The sequence below is a fragment of the Cupressus sempervirens genome, chromosome 11, assembly GCF_028749045.1.
Source record: "Cupressus sempervirens isolate cs-2001-9-10 chromosome 11, ASM2874904v1, whole genome shotgun sequence".
NCBI lineage: Eukaryota > Viridiplantae > Streptophyta > Pinopsida > Cupressales > Cupressaceae > Cupressus > Cupressus sempervirens.
In genome coordinates, this window is record NC_143128.1 from 741,104,605 (window position 1) to 741,126,148 (window position 21,544).

The window sequence follows — 21,544 nt, forward strand, 5'->3', positions numbered from 1 at the left end:
GAAATTGGAACTTGAAGCTGGATCTTGGATTTGAATGTATTTTGTATCTGGTCATAACCTAGAAGGCCTTATAGCTAGGCATGTATGATGATATTTTCATGAATCAATAAAGAATATTGTTCTCTCTCTCTCTCTCTATGGTGTTGTTCTCTTTTGTGTTTGCTTCTGTTGTGTTAACTCTTGCATGGTGGTTTGGGTAGCTAAGTGTGCCTATTGGCCTTAGTTACTCCTGGTCTACCCTGTGTCACTTAGGGTAAGGGTTAGGGTTATAGTTAGAGTTAGGGTTAGAGTTAGAGTTAGAGTTAGAGTTAGAGTTAGAGTTAGAGTTAGAGCTAGAGCTAGAGTTTGGGTTAGAATTACAGTTAGGGTTAGGGTTAGAGTTATAAATATATTTAATGTTATGGTTACAGTTTGAGTTAGGGTTAATGTTAGAGTCAGGGTTAAGGTTAGAGTTTTGAGTCAAGTTTAAAGTTATATTTAGGGTTAGGGCTAGGGTTAATATTAAAGTATAATTATGGTAGAGTTAGATTAATGGTTAGAGTTAGGGGTAGGGTAGGGTTACGGTTGGAGGTAGACAAAGGGGTAGAGAAAGGGTTAGATTTAGGGTTATGGTTAGGGTTAGGTTTATATATTGAGTTAGGGTTATATATAGAGTTACATTAGGGTTAAGGTTAGGGTACGAGTTTGAGTCAAGGTTAAGGTTAGGGTTAGGGTTAGGGTTTTAGTCAGCATTAAAGTTAGGGTTAGGGTTATATTCTAATTATGGTAGAGTTATATTTAGAGTTAGAGTTATATTTAGGGTTAGAGTTAGGGGTAGGGGTAGGGTTAGGGTTAGGGTTAATGTTAGGATTAGAGTTAGGGTTAGGGTTAGGGTTAGTGTAAGAGATAGGGGTAAAGAAAGGGTTAGGGTTAGGTTAAGGTTAGGATTAGGATTAGGGTTAGGGTTAGGGTTAGAGATAGGGTCAAGGTAAAGGTTAGGATTATAGTTAGGGTTAGAGATAAGGGTACATAAAGGGTTAGGGTTAGGGTCAGGGTCAGGGTCAGGATTAGGTTTAGGTTTAGGTTTAGGGTTAGACTATGAGTTAGGGTTAGAGTCAAAATTAGAGTTAGGATTATAGTAAGGGTAAAAGTAGGACCATGGTTAAAGTTATAGTTAGTATTAGGGGGAGGGGTAGGGGTAGGGTTAGGGTTAGAGATAGGAGTAGAGAAGGCTTAGGGTTAGGTTTAGGGTTAGAATATGAGTTACTATTAAAATCTAAGTTACAATTAGGGTTATAGTTTGAGTTAGGAGTAGACAAAGAATTATAATTATGGTTAGGATTAGGGTTAGGGGAAAATGTAGGACCACGGTTAGAGTTACGGTTAGTATTAAGTTTAGAGTTACATTTAGGAGGGTAGCTTGTTCTTGTTACACATGCCTCTTAGCATAATAGAGCAATATAAGGATTACAATGTTCTTTAAGTAGTTTTATAATTTTATCAGTTACATTTATAAATAGACCATTGATTAATGTTAATTATGCTTAGCATGAATAGTGTACAATGAAGGGCTACTAAATATTATTGAGGTAATGATTACACTTAAAATGAGTATAAAATGAATATTATGCTTTAGAGTAGGTTAATATTTAGAAATAACACATCAATTTTATACATAATTTAATGATCAACATATTAATGATATATCTCATACATAAAAGCTTTAATAATACAAACACAAAGGTCAAGGAAAAATGTTTCAAATATTTGCATGCATAGTTGAGAAGAATTTGAGTTAAAAAATTAAATCATTTATTTATTATTCTAATACATAGATGAAAGGAGAACTATATCTCCTTGTACAATTATCTAGATAAAGTAAAAAGTGAAAAATTGAAAGATGTGAAATCATCATATGGACCATGTGTATTGTTCTCCATACTGATGTAAGTACATCACATATTCTTTAGAGATTAAAATCATATTACGACCTTTGTTCATAATATGATCATCATAGACCTCTTTCATCATGGGTGGAAACACATCTACTTTTGCATATGTGTTGCGTACGTATTTGGAAACATCTTCCATCTCCATTATCTCTATCTCTTGTACATGATCAATTGATAAAGTTGCATTCTCAAGTGCTTTTACCATAGTTCTACAACATTGTTTAATTATTCATGCACACTTCTGAAACTCTATCTCAAAAAAATGATTTGATCCTACAAAAGAAGTTGGGCTTATGTCGAAAATGCTTGACTGTCTATTAGAGGCTACCATGCCTAAAAAAAAATCATGGAAAAAAATTTAGAAAGCATTAGCACCAATAAAAAAGAAGAACCAATGGATACTTAATTAGAGGGATATAAATTTTAAATCAATAATGGTTTTGAAAAAATATAATAGGTCACTTAGTATAATCAATTGTGGAGAAAATGAATATAGAAACCAAATTGTATTAAAATTTGTAATAAAATTTTGGGTATTGAAACATGGTAATATTATGACCATTCATGGATATTGAAGAATAGACAAACATAGTTTTCAAATATTGAGTAGCAATGTATTAGTTGAAAGTCATGAAGTACAATCATTATGGTTTATTTTAATTGAAGAATGTCTTTATAATTTGAATTAATATTAAAGCTACCTTAATTTGAGGACCCAATTAATGATCATAGTTAAATTTACAAATTAGAGAATTAGCATAATGAAATTTCAGCCTAATGGTACTTGCAACCATTAAAATGTGCAAATAATAAGGTTATCATGTTGGATTGAGCATATCCAATTATAGTTGTCATTAACTATGGAATATGAACTATCAATGTAAATAATAAGAATAACAAAATAATAGCTCATGATGATGATCACATAATGTAGTAGAACACATAAATCTTTATTATTAAATAATATTTTTGAAAACATCAATGATTTTCAAGACTTCTCAGTCTACATTCTTATACTTTTCTCTTTGAAAGTTGTTTCCCACTTTTCATTTTCTCATAGCGGTCATATGTAAAGGGTGGCATTATCCTCAAACCTTCCAGTGATTTAACATGAGATATGGCCACAAATGTCAATCCTGCTCTTTCTCTTGGACCTATGTCAATTGTGGCTTTTGAAAGAGTTAGCCCTTGAGATTTGTGAATAGTCAATGCCCATGCCAACCTTAATGGTAGTTGGAAGGTCCTACCCCTTTGCAATGGTGCTATTGGTATCATGTTTGGATGGTGATCATCAAATGGTACTCCAGAGTAATCATCAAATTCAACTGTAACATATGCTGGTGGCTCAGGTGGAGTAGTTCCTGGTTTGTAGGCAATATTTCTGATATATCCCAACGATCCATTCAAAAGACCAACTTCTATCCATAGATTTGTAGTCAACATCACTCTTGCATTGTTACTTATCAATAACTCAATATCAAGTTCTTCGCTTGATAAATCTTCATTTCTATTACAATTACTTGACTTGGTTGCAAGGCTACATGCAGCTGGATGTCTTAAAGAATACAACGTCCTCATGTTATGGTTATGAACATTGTCATTTGTAGAGAATAAATGCACCGTCTCATCAAACTCATCATTGCTTACAACATCTAATCTTATAGGTGTTCTTGTCATCTTTTGTGGATTCACATCTCTCACATTTGTGAGAAGCTGACGAAATCTTTGTTGTTGGATATTTTCTCCATCTTACCTAAATACTTTATCTAGTGTAACCATTGTCTTGAATTCCTGCCATAATAACTTTGCCCACCTATTGCTATCATATGCTGGTCTATCATTAACAAGAGGTAATTTCCCCAAATCACCAACTAAAATAATAGATACATGTAAAAGATAGTTGCAAATTTTTTAGTTACGTACATAAAGTAAAATCAAAAGATATGCATTCTATATGACCAATGTTAATAAGAATTAGGAGACATTAAGAACACCATGTGATGTAAGGAAAGGAGTACCTCCAAAGCTTGTCTACTTTATATAGGAAGGCTTGTCTAAGTCTACTAGCTATATTTTCCAGCATGTTCTGGCCAATGAAGCTCATTTCATCATCAAAATATATTTGATATTTTCCATCTCTTGTTGAAAGCTTGTAAGTCTTATCCCTTGTAGTTGGGCAAAATCTGTAATTAGAATCCGCAACTTTGAATGAATGGTAGATGCTCCTATATTGAAAGTTGTAACTCCAATTGGTGCAAGCAATAGAAGAGGAGAAGGATTTGTCATCGATGCCATCTGAAGAGATTGATTGATGACACTAATTAGATAAGACTTTCACATTCCCATTGTTCCTTGAATTATCATAAATAAAGGGTTTCCCACTTGATTGCTATGGTAGTGTGTTGAAATAATGTCGACTACCTTTTGTTGCTTGTGATTGAGAGTTGTAAAGTTGATACACTGTGGAATGTCATCATACATAAGACATCCATGCTTTTTCATTTCAGGTATGAAATTTATTGCTCAGATTGTCTCCTCTTCACTTTGATATTCACTGCACCAATTTGTATTTCTATCAATATCTCTTCTTCCCACCATATCAATTTCAAAAATTGGCATATGTTGACCACAATGTAACCCAGATATTATTTTGCACTCATGTTCTGCAGTATTTTCTTGAATGGCTCTGTTATCTTCTATCTCTGAATTACTTGAAGGTTCATTATTTTGTGCATGTTCTTTCCTTTGGACATGCCAAGGATTATAGTTGAGTGAGTCCCAATTTGCTACTATAGTATCATCATCACGATCAATGTCTCTCTCAACATTACGAAAAGGTTTGTATAGTATAAACTTAGACAAACAAAAGTCCACCCACTTATCATAATCTCGTGGAGGAATAGAAAAATACCTAGGGAAAACTCTAACAAGAGTTGCTTTCTTTCTTGGCCCCCATTTATTATCTCCTCTTCTTTTAGGATTATACAACCAAGACCTTGTTGCATCAATCAAACTGATACCTTCCATACAAAGTGGTCTTGTTTTATAACCATCAACAAAAGATTTTGTGAGTTCTTCCTCATTTCAACCATCATTGATTACCATGGGTTTGAAAACTTCACCTGAGACATTTAGATTAATAAACTTTCTGCTACACTCCACCGACAAAAGTTCTAATAACATATGACATGTTTCTTGAGATCCAATATCTTTTTCTATAACTGTCTCCGTTAAAAGCTTTCGATATGCCCGTGATGCTAAATCATTAGGATTTTCAAGATTTGAAAGACACATCAACATTTGTTGATATGTTTCAGAGCTTCTCTCTGCTTTTGTTGCATACTTTGCAATATATTTGATAACTACATGTCTTGAAAGGACAAGTTGCCAGTCATACCTGAAGTTTGGATCACATTGTCGCTTGTTGTCCAGTTAAAGATTTAATACATCCTTTTTTGTTTTTTTCAATTCCTAAAATTACTATATTTGTCAAGGACATTAGTCAGGGCCAATTAGAAATAAGGATTTTAAATGTGAAAAATGAATTTAAAAATACAATGGCTCAAACCTTAGTAGTTTATTTATGCTAAAAAAATGAATGCCATTAGGCTTAATGAGAACATTAGCTTTGTGCCTTATTTAAGGCAGGGACTAATAAAATGATTGAGCTTAGAGTGTGGTGGAAGAGCTAGACACGAGGAAAAAGATAATTTTCAAGATAAGATAGAAAAGAAGGTGAAAGAAAATTTGTGGAAAGAATAATCATTCTTAGACAAATTGCTCATTATGACAATAATCTTGACATTATTACAAAAGTCTTATCCAAAAATTACAACACAATTTTTTTTTTATAACAAAATATAAATATAATTTGATCATTATATATGTTTATAAAGTCCTAAACAAATGAAGGATGTCCTAAATAAATGAAGGACGAGAAAATATAAGTCCTAAGTAAATGAAGGATGAGAAAATATTTTCAAGGCTGCAAACATTTCTTGGAGGGCAAGAAACGTCACCTACACGCAAAACGGAAAAAAACAATAATCCACTGAAAACCTAAAAATTGGGTGAATTTAAAAATCTAGAATAACACCTCAAAAGCTTGACCCGCGCGGGCCGCGGGTAAAACTTGTGCTTGTATGAAATTTTAATGGCAAATTACAGAAGATTTCCCACCGCCTTAGTTGCGATAAGGAAATGACGACCAACTTAAACACCCACCGCCGTCACCATCTCGTGTAAAAGGAAACCTATATATATATATATAAGCCAGGCCAAAAAAACGGACAATGGTCGTGTAAATAGTTATCCAGATTTAATTTTCGGAGCGGTGAGTTTTGACAGCGAGATATAAATAGAAATTTTGTAATTAATTTCGTTCGTGTAGGTCTAGACTTAAATCTCTTCTAGGTCTAGACCGTTCTGCTTCCTTCACAGAGATTTTTCCTCTTTCGGAGGGCGCTGCTTCGAATCCAGCTCAACACCAACATTCGTGTATGATGGTAAGCCAGTAGTTGGAACATATTTCATTTTTGTAGGTGGAATTTCAGGAATATTTGTTGTTTCCTCTTTTATCTGCAGAAACCGCTTTGTGGGTGTCAGAATTGCGAATAGGAATTGTGTTTTTTGAGATTTGGGACATGCTGCAATGACGAGTTTTGGTTGTGGAATTGGGTTCGAATGCTTTTTCTTTTGTTTCTTGCATAATTGTTTTGTTAGTGGCGTGTCGATTGCATTTCCCTGTTCGCCGCCTTAAAATGCCCACATAGGCCTTCATTGTTAGATTACATTGTATAAATTACGAGAGATCTCTTTTTTTTGGCACTGTATCAATTTTAAGTCCTTCTTGATACCTAAGTTTTTCTGAGATTTATAGGGGATTTATCTGGAACCAGCTGTTTTATATCTCTTTTTTGGTTTTGGGCAGTCTGAAGTAATGATGGAGAACTTCCCAACAGCATACCCGCTTGTGTATTTTGATGGGGATCAGAAATATGATAAGGGGCACGTTGGAGTCCATTCTCTGTTAGCATTCAGGCGGTTTCAGGCTACTGTGGCTCAGTTGACGGGAATTCCTCCCAATCAACAGTCCATCGTCTTCATTTGCAGACGGACAAAGCGGCAGAGATTGCCTGTGAATGAGAATACGAATTTTGGGATAATTTTGAACCAGCACAATCCTAACAGAGAGAAGGATTGTTATTTCTTGGTGTCTGTCAAGAAATCTAAGAAGGACAGGAAAGGAGGCAGAGGAGGAGGTGGTGGAGGAGGATGGAAGCGTAATGGCGATGTAGAGTACCTGCACGACGAGTATGATGAATCTGAGTCATCCAAGGGTGATATTTCGCCACGCCATGAACACTCCGGCGTCGAAGAGAAGGCAAAGTGGGCCAGAAGCAGGGGCAAGCCAGATAGAACAATTTTGCGGCGAGATTCTTCAGCTAACTCCAGGTTTCAGGCAGCAATGGCGATGAATATGCCTGGTCTCAAGAATGGTAGCTACGAAGACTGGCCTAGCCTGTCTTCAAAATTTCCATCAGATGACATTCTCGAATCGAATGCTAGTTTTGAGGACTGGAGATTCCAATCTTTAAAACTCCCATCAAACCAGTTGCAACATGATGAAACCAGCTTGATGGGTCTGTATTCCAATTACAATTCCAATTCTGGTCGAGGGGCTGTCCCAGCGTACTATCCTCAGGGTATTCCCTACATGCCCGATAGTGTGCTTCAAAATTCGCTAGGGTTATACAATAAGAATGGGTTTTCGTCAGTTGTTTCGCCGGGGCTGTTCAGCGGGCTTAATACTATGCACAATGGGTCCTCTCATGTCGGAGGTTCGAATCTTTCTCAGATGCAAAGTCAATTTTTGAAACCTTATCTTGTGACAGATGTTTTCCAGGGTCGAATGACAGGGACTGGTTTTAATTCTGATTATAGCTCTAAGAGCTGTGCGAAGTGTTTGATGATAAAGGAGAGACCTGTTCCATTTCATTGCTGTGTGAATGATAAAGTTACAGAGGGGTTCAAAGGACCATCCCCTGCTGGTCCTATAGGGAGGCCCGTGAAAGCTTCTTCTTGAAGGCATGTTTTTTCTTCAATTTTTTGAGGGGCAGAAGTTAGTGGACCTTTTCGTTATATTTGAAAGTTGCTAAACCTTTCTCATTTTGGATTGACGTATAGACATGTGATTATATGTATAACTATTGAATTGCTTCGGCCTTGGTGGAGGAAAAAAGGTTCGAAACTGGCATCGCTATGTATGCTTAGAATAATGAGGAGAAAATTGGTTATAGTTTGTGGCATTTTGACAGAAATTCATTTTTGTGTACAATGATACATACAACAAGCAAATACACACACCTGCTAAAAGCTTGAAGTTTCTCAGATATCGGGGCTGGGATTCAACCCAGCTTAATGTCGGAGGTTTTGAAGTGATTTTGGTGGTATTCTTTTTGGCGAGGAGGAAGAAACTCTGTGCTATAATGGTTCTGTAATACTTTTACAAGTTCATATTGTTTAAGGAGATTCTCCTGCTGAATTTTGACAGTAATAATTATACAGATTTTTGACAGTGATAATTATACAGACCAGTTCCTCACTTGTTTTTATTACATGGGTTACTTTTTGGGCTGCAAGGCTTTGTTCATTCTTATTACAGTAGCTGAATGGATCTTAAGCTTTAGCTATTGCTCATTGGACCTCAATCAAGGATGCTTGGTCTTCGTATTTGCATATGAAGTGGATTGATTATTGAATATGTAAGTATAGCGAGCTTTTGTTAAGTTTGGATTTTGGAACAATATGGTGTCTTGTTATAATTATATGGTAGATGGCATTTTTGCAGAGTTAACACATTCAGATTCTTGAAAAAGACAAGCTTATTGGACCAGATAAAGTGTTTTTATTGACATCTATGCAATCCATTTGTATTTGAGGACTTTGGAGTACTTCATGAAAAATACTAGCTTTTTGGTTCACAAATTCTGTGCACTGGCAACTTGTGTGATTCATTTGTTGTTAATAACAATATTAGAACAGGAAACAGTTATTCATTTAAAGCATTTTTATCCTTTATTGCTAATGACAACATTGAAATAGGATACTTTAATTCATCTAAAACATTTTTACATTTCATTTATTGTTTCTTTGATTAATTAGTTGGGAAAATCTATTTGGGTCCTTACTAAAGAGACCATCAGTATATGTATAGTTATAAGCATACAGTTTTGAAGTCATCATTTGATGGTACATTATTACATGGGCAGGTAGAAACCGCCATAATCCAATACAAGGTCTTGAGGGGTAGAAGCCAAGAAACCATTGATCTGGCTAACTCACACGAGTCGCACAACTCCGACAGAAATAATAGCGAGCATGGAGCATAGATTACCTGATGAGCCAGAAAGACCAAATGAGCACTAGGTACCTGATAGAACAACCAAAAGCATATGAAACCAAGTGACCAGTAGACAGACAACTACTTGACACATAACCTGGCAATCCAACCTAGAGATCTTAACAACTTACTAGTCTATTGTATCCTCTGTGGAAAAACCATACGAATACCATGTACTTGACAACAGCTCAAAAATCATATGCAACCAAGTAGGAAATTATTACACGGACAATAATTTAACATCCACCCTAGCAACCCATGAGAGAGGCTTCAGTATCACCCTAGTCTGTTGTTTTATCCCCTAAATTGCCACTAGGCTTAATTATTGGTTCCAGGGCACTGAAGTGCACACCACGAATTAAACTTTTCTGTTATACTTAAGTACCAGTTCATCACAATATATTGGGATTGCATATTCATTGGTAACTTTTAACGAACCTTTGTTGTGGGGCACCATTAAATCAAGCATTACCTTTCCCAATCACAGTAGTAGGCCTAAAGAACTTGACCCTCGTCACAAAAATGCATCTTAGACTTGACATTTGCCATGTATGTATGCCATGAGTATCCATCACCTCTACAAAATATTCACCATTTCCAGTCCTAAAGGGGTGTGTGGATACAACCTTGAAGTGGTTTGGAACCAACATTCTGCAAACAAAATCCTCGGGTAGGTATCAAGAACACCTTGTGCCAGCTGAGCTACAATGTTGTCCTACACAGTGGCTACTAAGAACACCTTTAACCAACCTTTGTTGTGTGGCAACAAAAAATTAAGCCTAACCTTTCCCAATCAGAGTAGTAGGCCTAAAGAACTTTAGCCTCTTGTCACAAAAATACTTCACAGACTTAACATTTGCCATGTATGTATGCCATGAATATCTATCACCTCTACAAGTTTTTCACCATTTCCAGTCTTAAAGGGGTGTGTGGATAAAACCCTGAAGTGGTTTGGGACCAACATTCTGCAAACAAAATCGCTAGGTCGGTATCAAGAACAACTTGTGCCTGCTGAGTTACAATGTCGTACTGCATAGTGGCTTTAAAGCCAAGGAGAAACCTATACAGAAAAATTGGATTCAGAAAACCCAATAGTGTAATTGATTGGCAACTAAAAAGCCAAAGCAAGACAGCTATCTATTACAATTTACAACACATTTATGTCAGGGATCTATCTGTACATTCCTGTTATGAGCAATCATTAAAGCATTGGGAAAATATAGAAGCCCCATGTTACAACCAACTCCCAACAGGTCAACAAGAAGACACCACCACACCAGCTGCATCATATTCTACTTCTATCTACTTCAAGTAAGAGACTTACAGATCCCAAGTAATTCAAGTATAGCTCCTGAAACTTCATATTCAGTCATTGACGACATTATAAATAAGAACACCAAATTGCTTTAATGTCCTCTATTGCTGAATAGAAAGGGAGCCATAATGTTCCATAAAAACACACTTCAAACTTACTTCAAAGTGAGAAGGCTGTACAATATTGTGAGTCTTTGATCAACCTTAGCGATAACAAAGAAATCCACCATAGTATTTAACTTATTTTTATAGTACTTAACATAAGAGAACTTCAACCCAAGAGTTGAAATCTCTTCGCCATGTCATATTGATTTATAATTTGTAAAGGGTGCCTGGTTATTGTTCAGCTCAATTAAGCCCAAGAGTGCACTGCACCTGACCAAAACAACCTACCCCTTGGCCCAAAAGTGGCAGGAACAACTCATGATGATTCCATCCCTTGGGTTGAGCCACTTAATTTGAGGGAACCCAGGTCGTGGAGGAAGATTTTTCAGCCCAATTAAGCCCACGAGTGGGCAACAGCTGACCGAGACAACCTGCCACTTGGCATGCAGGTGGCAGGGACATGCCATGATGATTTCATCCCTTGGGCTGATCTACTTAATTTAGGGGAATTATTGTCTACCACCTGTCCCCAACATATTTCCTTCTATTCTTTATATGATTGTTTATTTCAGTTTTCACAACCAACAAACCATCAAGGGGATTGCAGAGGATAACACAAAGGTTGCTTTGGGCCATTCACAACTAAGCTCAAGGGTGTAGAGCATCCAACCTAGAGAACTCAACCCTTGGTCCATAAGTGGCAAGAACATCCAGCCAAGAAAATAACATCCAACTTGGGGTGGGCTACTCAGAGGGTACCCAATAGTAGTTCTTCCATATGTATCCCCTTCCTCACCCAACATGATTGTTAACTTGGGAGAATAAATAAATAATTTAAGAATCTAGAATGAGTAGCATTTCATATTAGAAATATGTTAGATAATATCTTCATCATGCATGCATCGAGTATACATCTCATGCATATCACAAATGGATTAGAGTGCTATTGCCTGATCTTTCGATCTACGTGCCTGATGATTGATATCTTATGAATTTATCTTGCTCCTTATTATGACAGATGCTAATTGAATTGATATGCACGATGCTCTCTCCATCGTGGTCTTCTCGCCTCTATAACTTTTAGTTTTATCTCTTGTGGAGTGAGACAGTTCTTGGGGGTGTTTGTTCTTAAGGGATGGACACAAGCTTTCTTAAAAATGCCTTTTCGCAACCCAAACAAATTATTGTATTTAAGTGTCTTAATCATGTTTATTTTGATTACTGTTGCTCTTCATAATAAGAGTATTGTTTCCTTTATTTTCATCATAGCTCCTTAAAAAGGAATAGCTGTCTTCCTTTATATTAATCATAACTCCTTAAAATGGAATCTGTCTTTTATTTATGATAATTGATGCCTTTTCATCTACATGGATTGCTGTCTGTTAGCTGATAGCTGGTTTTAATTGCTGATACTTGGATCTCTGGCCAAGATTCTATTTGTTAGTTTAACCAAGTCGTTGACACAGGCATTTAATATGGATGCCATTGCATTTTAATTTATTTAGTTTTTTCTTAAAAGAATGGTTGAGCAGTTATTGGGTGAGGCCATGACATATAGCTTCCCAGTTTGCCTTATTTTTAGTAATGAACCACTTCTAAAATGTCTTGGAGTAAAGACAACCCTTGCATTCCTTGGGCTGCCCAAGATGCACTGTTAAAAATTTATTTAAACATAGTTCTCTTAAGTGAACTCTTAATTTGTCTTCTGCTCACTTGATTAGCTTGCTTCTGATTACGTGTTTTACATCCACTATTAGCTAATCTTAACCCTTTAACAAAAAATTATTTAAACATAGTTCTCCCAAGTAAACTCTTAATTTGTCTTCTGCTCACTTGATTAGCTTGCTTCTGATTACGTGTTTTAAATCCACTATTAGCTAATCTTAACTCTTTAACAAGGGATTGCTTCGTTTATCACGAATGTAGTTATTGTAACAGTTTTTCTTGAAGAAGACAGGCTATCTGTCTTACCAATTGTTTGTATTGGCATTTTTTGTGCTTCATTTATGGTTGTTAAGAACATTGCAATCAGAAAATGTTGTTAGTTGTAATAATTATTTTGAATTGTGTAGAAGTCCAATGGTAAAAGAGGCACTTAGCAACATTGATTGCTTTATCCTTTGTATCATATTTTAATGAATTATATCACCGAGGTTTTTGGAATTCAGACTATTTTGTGTAGGGTTATTAGTTCTTTTCAGGAACTAATTGCATTCTTGCTTACAGTTGAAATTTCATCTCGAAGAGTTAGAACGTATAGGTCAGTAATCTAATTAACTGTGCGAGTTGCCTGTTAACTGCTACATGATGTCTGGAAATTACACTTATTTTCTTTTGGCCCATTGATTTCACATTTTTGTCTGGTCCATCAACAACTCCTGAGAATGATTGTACTCATTACTCATTCTTTTTTTGGCCCATCATTAGTGTGGGAGTTATGAGGAAGGGTTCCACTTTTGTTTTCCTCGAGTACTTGGCCTGTCAGCATCTTTTAAATTAATGAGTAATGAATCAACTTTTTTGATTTCACTCATCATTTGGTCCCATCATATAGCATACATCTTTTGGTCCATCATCAGGTGGAGTGTGATTTTCAGTAATCCTTGTAAAAATGAGGAACCAATCATTTGTAAATAGTACTAGTGTACCTTACGGACACGTCCCCCTACCCCCCAAAAAAATCCTATAGCATACATCTTTTGGTCCATCATCAGGTGGAGTGTGATTTTCAGTAATCCTTGTAAAAATGAGGAACCAATCATTTGTAAATAGTACTAGTGTACCTTAGGGACACGTCCCCCTACCCCCCAACAAAATCCCTAGGTTCCCAGGACGGGGATGTGGGGATGGCATCCCCAACAATGCCCATCAAAGCACCATTGTTTGTTGGAAATTTGGGGCTGTTCCAGCATCATCGGAGTGGTTCGGGGGATGCACTTGTGTCCCTTGACCATTCCTAGAACGCCCAAGCGTCCCTCATCATGACACAAAAATAAAGTGCAGAAAAGGGCATTTTTTATTAATTCCTTGGGTTCTATTTCAACCCTAGGGGTATGTGGGGCCCATCACTTGTGTTTTGTTCCTTCAAAACACTATCAAGCTTCATCTCTATTCATATTCTCATTTGTATGTGTTCACAACAGCAGCAAGAAGAAGAGTGAATAGCTGAGAAAAGGTGATTGTAGGAGTGAATTGCATGATTGCAAGTCAAAGAGGAGTAAACAAGGGGCAAGGAGAAGAGGAGGGAGATTTTTCACCTTCTTGAAGACATTTTTCAAGCAAAACGTAGGGTTTCTTACGGATTTTTTATTTTATTTTCTGATTTTCAAATGAATGTTCATTGTTTTAAAATTCTTAACTTTTAGTTTTACATTTCTTGGTTTTTTTCAATTTCTTTTAGTTATTTCATTTCTAGATTCTTGTTTAATTAAAAATTTTAAAATTTTAAAGTAGGGCATAGGCTGAAACTACATGTTTATTGATTTTTTTTTTTCATTTTGGGAAATGCAGTGTCAAAATGAGCTTCCTTGACACTTCCACAGTCATGAAACAAGTAATGATGAGATGGAAGGTCAGCCAATCAGATTATGAACCTGAGCATGACGATGACACCAATTAGGGGGTGAGCATGGGCCAAATCCACAAGGGAAATTAGTTCCATAGGTGCATCTCTTAATCTACCTGCTATTAATTGGCTGAGTGGGCTAGAAGTCCTTGTGATCCCAACTCTCCTCTCAGACAGTTTGCAGCAAGGATAACAGCCTCAACGCCATCAAATGGTGGCATGAGGAAATGAAAAATGCAACAGTTGTGGTATAGAATGGTTTGGTATACCATTGTAGTTTGCAGATTGGGACTTGGAGAGTACTTGGCAAGCCCAAAACTTTCAACAAGGCAAAAATTAAAACAACTAAGAAAGAGCTAAAAATTAAAATCTCATAAAGAAACACATTTGTTGTAAAGTTCAGTTATAAAATGTATAAAATAAAAAATTGACATCTTGAAGAGAAAATGCATGGTTTTATAGAAAAAACATGTGAAAAACTTATTTGAACTAGCGTTTTACCTGGATCAACATATTTACCCATGGTCTTTTGTGTCTATAAAAATGTGAGAGTTAAACTTGTGAGAACTTGCCCCAACAAAAAAAATAAAGTACTCAGCAACTCAAGGAGTACGAGAGCTTGCAAATTATGGGTAACAATGCCTACTACCTTGTCTGGTAGGCAACAAATTTAGAGTAGTCAGCAGTTGCATGAGCAACAAATACAGGGGCAGCCGAACTTGCCCCAACAAAAAAAATTAGAGTACTCGGCAACTCAAGGAGTACGAGAGAGCTTGCAAATTATGGGTAACAATGCGTACTACCGTGTCTGGTAGGCAACAAATTTAGAGTAGTCAGCAGTTGCATGAGCAACAAATACAGGGGCAGCTGATCGCAGCAGAGAGCAACACCATTACTAGGGGCAGCCTTAGGACCTTCATCCACTTATAGTGCTATGGTTGAAACACAACAAAGCAAGGGGAAATGCAAGGTGCAAATTGGAAGTAACCCCATAGCTGATTTGTTTAATGTGCACTTGAAAGAGTAGACAAAGGATTCCATTGGCAGATTCTTTTTTTCCAATGGCATCCAATTTCATGTAGCACAATCTCCTCACTATAAGGAGATGATGCAAATAGTGGGGATAGGAGGTTGGGATGGGGCAAGACCATCTTCTGTCCCAACATGTGAGCACAAATTGAGGACCACAATCTTGGATAAAGGGCGTGCTAAGATCATTTCAACGAGAGAAACCATGAGGGCAGTTTGGATGCAACATTATTATGGATAGGTGGACGAACATTAGGCACCGTTGACTCATCAATATTTAGTTACATGCTTGGAGAGCCCATTCTTTCTTTGGTGGTTGATTGTTTAGGGTATCAAAAGGATGCTGATTGTAGCCTGGCATCCTTTGGAGAACTATTGATGAGGTTGGGCCACAAAATGTGGTCCAAGTAGTAATAGATGTAACATGTGTGCAGAGTTGTAGGGAGGCTTATTAAGGTGTTGTAGGAGCATTCTAGTTGTAAGTGCAATCTTGCATCATCCAAAAATATTGTCTAGTTTTCAATAAGGGCTATCTTTGTGAAGAGTTAGTATTTCTAGAACTTCACTATTTTTAGAAGTTTTCTTCTTGAGCTCAGAATGTTTTTATTTTTTCCTTGGAGGCTTACTTTGGTTATATCAGCCCACCAGTAAAGTTTCATTGCAAGATCAAGCCTAGTTTTAAAGATATATATTTTTTGGTTTTGGTAGAAGGGTAAAAACGATTTGAACTAAGTTTTGAAGGCTTTAGAGGCTCAAAAGGGGGGGTCAAACTTTGATTGATCGGTATTTTGTGAGTTATTGTTGTAGAGCACTTCTTGCCATTTTCAAAATAAAGTTATAATAGCCAATCGAGTAAGAAGTTGCACTACATAAAGTGGAAGAAGTAAAAATTCGTTAAACACTAATTTGGTTTCCAAAGATTGTTCGGAGTCTATTCCAATGTAAGAAAAGATAAATAAAAACATTTTAGGGGTGGTTGGTCTAAAATTCTAGAGTTTAGAATTTCTAGAACCTTCTAGGAACGATTAAAGGTCGTAGGATTATCTAGCGTAGTTCTCATGGTGCATATGGTGGCTCTGGCTTGCATATTATTGTAATGAGAATGCTCATGTGGTTGTCACATTTCTGAATATTGTAATATCATTATATTGAAGACGATAGAAAACAAGTTTTAGGTTCTTGCAATTGTTCGATTCTCGCAATTTGTTGTTTATTTCTCTATTCTGTTCTGTGTGTTTGTATTAATAAGGGCAATACCCTTCAAATTGAGGCAAAATATAGACATGCTCGGTGGACTTCATGTTGTGCGCATGTCATGAACAATGGCTCTCAAGGACATGGAGAAGATTGACCGGATTAAGGGAGATGTGTAGAGCAATACTAGAGATGTCCAGATGTATATCTACAATCTCCACACTTCACATTGACTCTTCAAAGAGCTTCGCGAAGGAGTTCTTGAAACCAATTGAGACAAGATATGCATCCTATTTTATTCTTTTGCATAGAATGCTTGAATTGTAAGTCACTGCAACTCAGGGTTGTGATGAATGAGTAGACTTAGTGAGATGGGTACGAGACAAAGCAGGGGAGTGTGAATGAGATAGTGAAGTATTTTGTAGTGATGCAAGCAAAGTCTCTATCATCAGTCCAAATTTTCAGGTCATCAACTATGGGGATGGGTATGCACCCAACCTTGGAGAGGTGTATGAGTGTATTGATTCTATGCTTGGCCAAATGAGAGTAGTTGTGAAAGAGAGAGACCTCACTTTAGCACTCTACAATGAGCACATTGGGCATATTATTCAACACAAATGGGGACAACCTAAACAATTCCTTACACATGGTTGTTTATGCATTGAATCCGAAGTGGTACATGCCTATACTTGGTAGAGTTATACTAATTCAGGATGATGAGGTGATGGGTGGTTTCTTTAGGTTCATTGATAAGATTTATGACTTTGAGACTGTTGGGAGGGTTTGTACTAAGTGGACCAAATTTGCTACTCTTACAGGGCTGTGACAAAGGCAAGCATTAAAACTATGGCACAAGAGGATCTGATTTTGTGGTGCATTGGTCATGGACCAAAATCAATGATTACCACACTAACCATTCCCTTGTTGTCTCAAGTTTTTAGTTCTTTTGCTTCTTAGAGGAATTGGTCTATTTATAGCTTCATCCACTTTCTTAAGAGGAACATATTTACCTCTCAGAGCAGAGAATCTAGTGGCTATGCATAGTGTTTTGTGTATCATTGACTATAGGACATGCATGTTTAAGGAGAGTCCAAAAACACGATGGCATTTAGAGCCAGAGGAGCCATCACAAGTTGATGAGGTGAGGATGCTTTAGATATAGGGTTGGTTGGTGTTACTTTCATGGCTCTTAAGGAGAGTCTGGTAGTTCGTGTGATGATGAGTTTGCCAACCACTTGAGGATGATTGGAGACCTCCTCCACTACATTTTGATTTTATATTTGTTTTGATATTATGCTACTCAATGTAATCATCTTCATGATCACATACTCTTGATATCTATTATCATATGATATCCATTTGCTGATTCACCAATTTTAAATTTTATTGTTCAACATTCCATGTTCAGTGTTCAAGCATTTAGTAATTCTAATTTACTAATTTACTGTTTTACGACTTTATGTCCTGATACAACTTTTCATAACTAGCATTTTAAGCACCATATGTATAGTTTATAGTATATAATTTGTTCCTCGCCGCCCCGAAATTGAGGGCCCTTTGTTCCCCCAACTCGGAAACCTGTCCCCCAGGGCAGTGTATGGTAAAGACTAAATTCTTAATGGGATTGCGAAGGTTCAGCATTTTCAGTGCTTTGATTATTGTATAACACTAAGTTATAATTTCACAGGTGTTCAGGGATATGTAGGTTTTGCTATTTAATCGAGTAAAACTTATTTTTGTGTTTATGCATGGAAGAAAATAGAATAGTTCAAGCTTTTAGGAGTGTTGGGATTAGAAAATTTGTACTGCATACAAGTAGGCTAGTTGTACACGTATTCTGCACCAACAGCATCATATGTTTATCAACCTGGGAACTATTATGCAAAGGTTAATTAATAATCAGCCTTATACTGGAAGTTGCAGCAAACTTAGATGTTGATCCTGAGTGTTGAATTTGTTAATTCTGGCATTTTCTGAGCTTTATGCCAAATTAAAACCATTTTTGAACTCGCAAGATCCAGTAAAGCAAATTTGTCATCTAAGTTGAAGATGGTTCTGCTTCCTGTCAACTTACGAGGATTTTTGTTTGGTCAGTTACTTTCAAGATCACGGTCAAGACATGGTCCGTCTCTATCTCTGTACTGACATGGTTGCAGTTATCTAATTGTTTTGTGTGCTGCGTGCTGCTCTTTGTATTTGATTGGAGTTTCAACCTCGTCAATATTAATCTGTTTGAAATCATTGCTCCTTAATCCACTCTGTGTAGCTCTTGTTATTTCTTAAGGCAAGTAGTGATTTGAATATATTGTTTGATCTTGTTATTTCTAAAGGCAAGTAGTGATTTGAATTATTGTTTGCTCTTGTTATTTCTGAAGGCAAGTAGTGATTTGAATATATTTTTATTTAGTTGCCTCTTTTCCACTTTTAGTTATGATGCGTTGTTGGTATTTGTCTCAACATCTGTTTTATTGAACAATCAGAATAGACAAAATTTTGATTGGGATGACTTTTTAAGAGCATTGATTTCATATATTATCAAAGTGCCGTTAATGGAAGTTTGAACTGACATTTGCATCGTATGAAGCCTGATTTGGTTCTTCGTTTGCAGGCTCCCTGTGACTGTTTTGACATCTGGCTTGCAGAGGAAGGCTCATGTAACAGAATATGTACTTCAGTATTATACTATGATCCTTGCTAAAGCTTTCTAAGGCACTAATTTTTGAAGATGTTGAGAAATACGTTTTTTGTTCATATTTGTCTTCTTGATGTGTAGAGGTGCTGTGAATGTACAATGGTCCCGATTCCCATATTGAGGGGAAATTCATTACGTTTAGGAATAGAATCTTCTAAATGACATTATTGCCATTAAAGAACTGGAAAAATAAATTCCTATTTTGTTTGCAACTGACAGTGTAGTCTGCTTTTGCGGAAAGACAAGTCATCCATTGACTACAGTGTGCAGTGGCGTGGTGGTACTCGATTAGTTAACTGAAATATTTCTGAGATTTAAATGCATGTTTACTGATGCCAGATCTGCGGTGTTGTGCCTTAAAATGTTATTCTTTTTGGAAGGAGGCTATTACTATGATTTTTGCATAACCGACACAAATGGATAAGAGCGATTGTTTTAGACATGAACCCACAAGTTCTAATGACATTTTTATAACTTCGTGTAGACTATAAATGATTTTTAGATAATGTGCAACTGCTTAGCTATTAGGTTCTTCTGCATACCATGTTTATCCTTTTCTCCGTAAAAGAGTGCCTTGATGCACGAGCATTCATCTAAGATGTAAGGGCAATTTTGCATGACTCGGAAATATTGTCTTGTTTTTCAATTAGATCTTTGTGGAGAGTTCTATTTCTAAAAAAATTACTTTTTAGTAAAATTTTCATTTAAATAATGAATGTCCTAAATTTTCCTTGGAGGTTCACTTTGTTTATATAAGTGGGCCAATAAATTTTTATCGCAAGATTAAGTTTGGTTTTGGTGAGGGCACAAAAACTTTCAACTCAGTGTTAAAGGTTTCAGAGGCTCTAAAAAGGGTGTCAAACCTCAACTTACTAAAGCCTTTGGCATACAAATGTTGTAGAACACTTTGGGAGGTTTCTAAAAAGTTGTTATAGCAGTGAGTTGAGTCAACAGGTCAAAATTTATGGCTCTTGGAAGTTGCACTACTTTGGAAAGGAAAATGGAATTCCTTTGAACACGCACCTAAAATCATTTGGGACATATTCTTGGCATATTCCAATTTAAAGGAAAATAATTTAGAGATGAACTTAAATTGGGGGTTAGAATTCTCAAAACATTTTAGAGTGTTTAAAATTCCCTAATTTCTTGCTAAGTTTGATATTTTATTTGCAAGTTGTAATCAAAATATGGATAACCGTATTCGTATCAAATGTAGAAATGATGATTTAACCAAGAATGAGAAATGCTGATTTCTACTTCAGAAGTCTTAAGTTGACAAAGATCAATCTTCAAGAGGTAAACACTAAGGGGCCTGTTTGGCTGCTGGAATTGGAATTTGTAATTCTGAAAAAATTCTAATATAGTGTTTGGGTGCACAAAATCAAAATTGGAATTGGGAAAAAATAAAATTTGGTATCCCTATTCACCCCCTAATATTGAAATTTGTTCTTCCAACTAAATAGGTGGGATTGCTCCAATTCCCATTCGACTTCTAATTTGCAAAAAACAAGAATTACATATTGAAATGAAAAGCTTTTGAGGTCTATGTGACCTATTTCGTCTATTAGGGTTTGCATTCAATTCTCTTTCTTAGTTGTTGTCATAATTCATGAATCACAATGCATCAATATATATCAAATGAAAATGCATAGCTACTAGCAGCAATCCCTTCTTGAGAGAAACCAACGATCTTGCCCCTTTGTGAACCACCTGCTTTTTTACATACCCTTCTTCTTGCTCCAAAGCAAGATAAAAATCTAACATTGTATTTCTATGTGCTGTCAAAGTTGTTGTTGAGCTCTGCAATTGAAACTTTAATTTGAAAGTGAATTCATTGTGAGGGTTAAAGAAAACAAAGCAACAATAATCGTTCCAATTGACATCCAAGGTCAACCAGTTGGAAGATCGATTTGTGTTGAATTTGAATTGACTTTGTCAATACAAAGCATTACATACAAGACCAAGACCAAGACTACCATATAGTATCACAAATCATTTTTCCAATTAAAATACTTAATCATGACGAAGAAACCAAAGATTTGAAGACTTGGTTGCTAGCCTGTTAGATATTATGACATTATTCAGTTGCAACGATTATTATTAAAGTAGAGGCACTGGATGTGAAATATCTTGTTTGCAATTTTTCAGTCAAATACTATTATGACATGTTCACAAAACATCTCAAATCTCATGTTATGTAAGAAAAAATTGTAGACAAATATATTAGTTGTGTTGTTTGAGAGGCTTTGTTGTCAAGGGTTTTTTTATGTGCCAAAAATTCAGCCTTCCTATTTCAAGTACTTCTCTATCTC

At 36.1% G+C, this 21,544-nt stretch overlaps 1 protein-coding gene across 1 annotated transcript; it reads left to right on the forward strand.

Moving 5' to 3' along the window:
• The first annotated feature begins 6,047 nt into the window (after positions 1–6,047).
• LOC149531762 (uncharacterized) lies at positions 6,048–19,570 on the forward strand. The gene is made up of 3 exons (XM_089810043.1): positions 6,048–6,436; positions 6,862–8,695; positions 19,149–19,570. The coding sequence occupies exons 1-2, from the start codon at positions 6,431–6,433 to the stop codon at positions 8,014–8,016; spliced, it is 1,161 nt and encodes a 386-aa protein (XP_089666169.1). The 5' UTR covers positions 6,048–6,430; the 3' UTR covers positions 8,017–8,695; positions 19,149–19,570.
• The last annotated feature ends 1,974 nt before the right edge of the window (positions 19,571–21,544 follow it).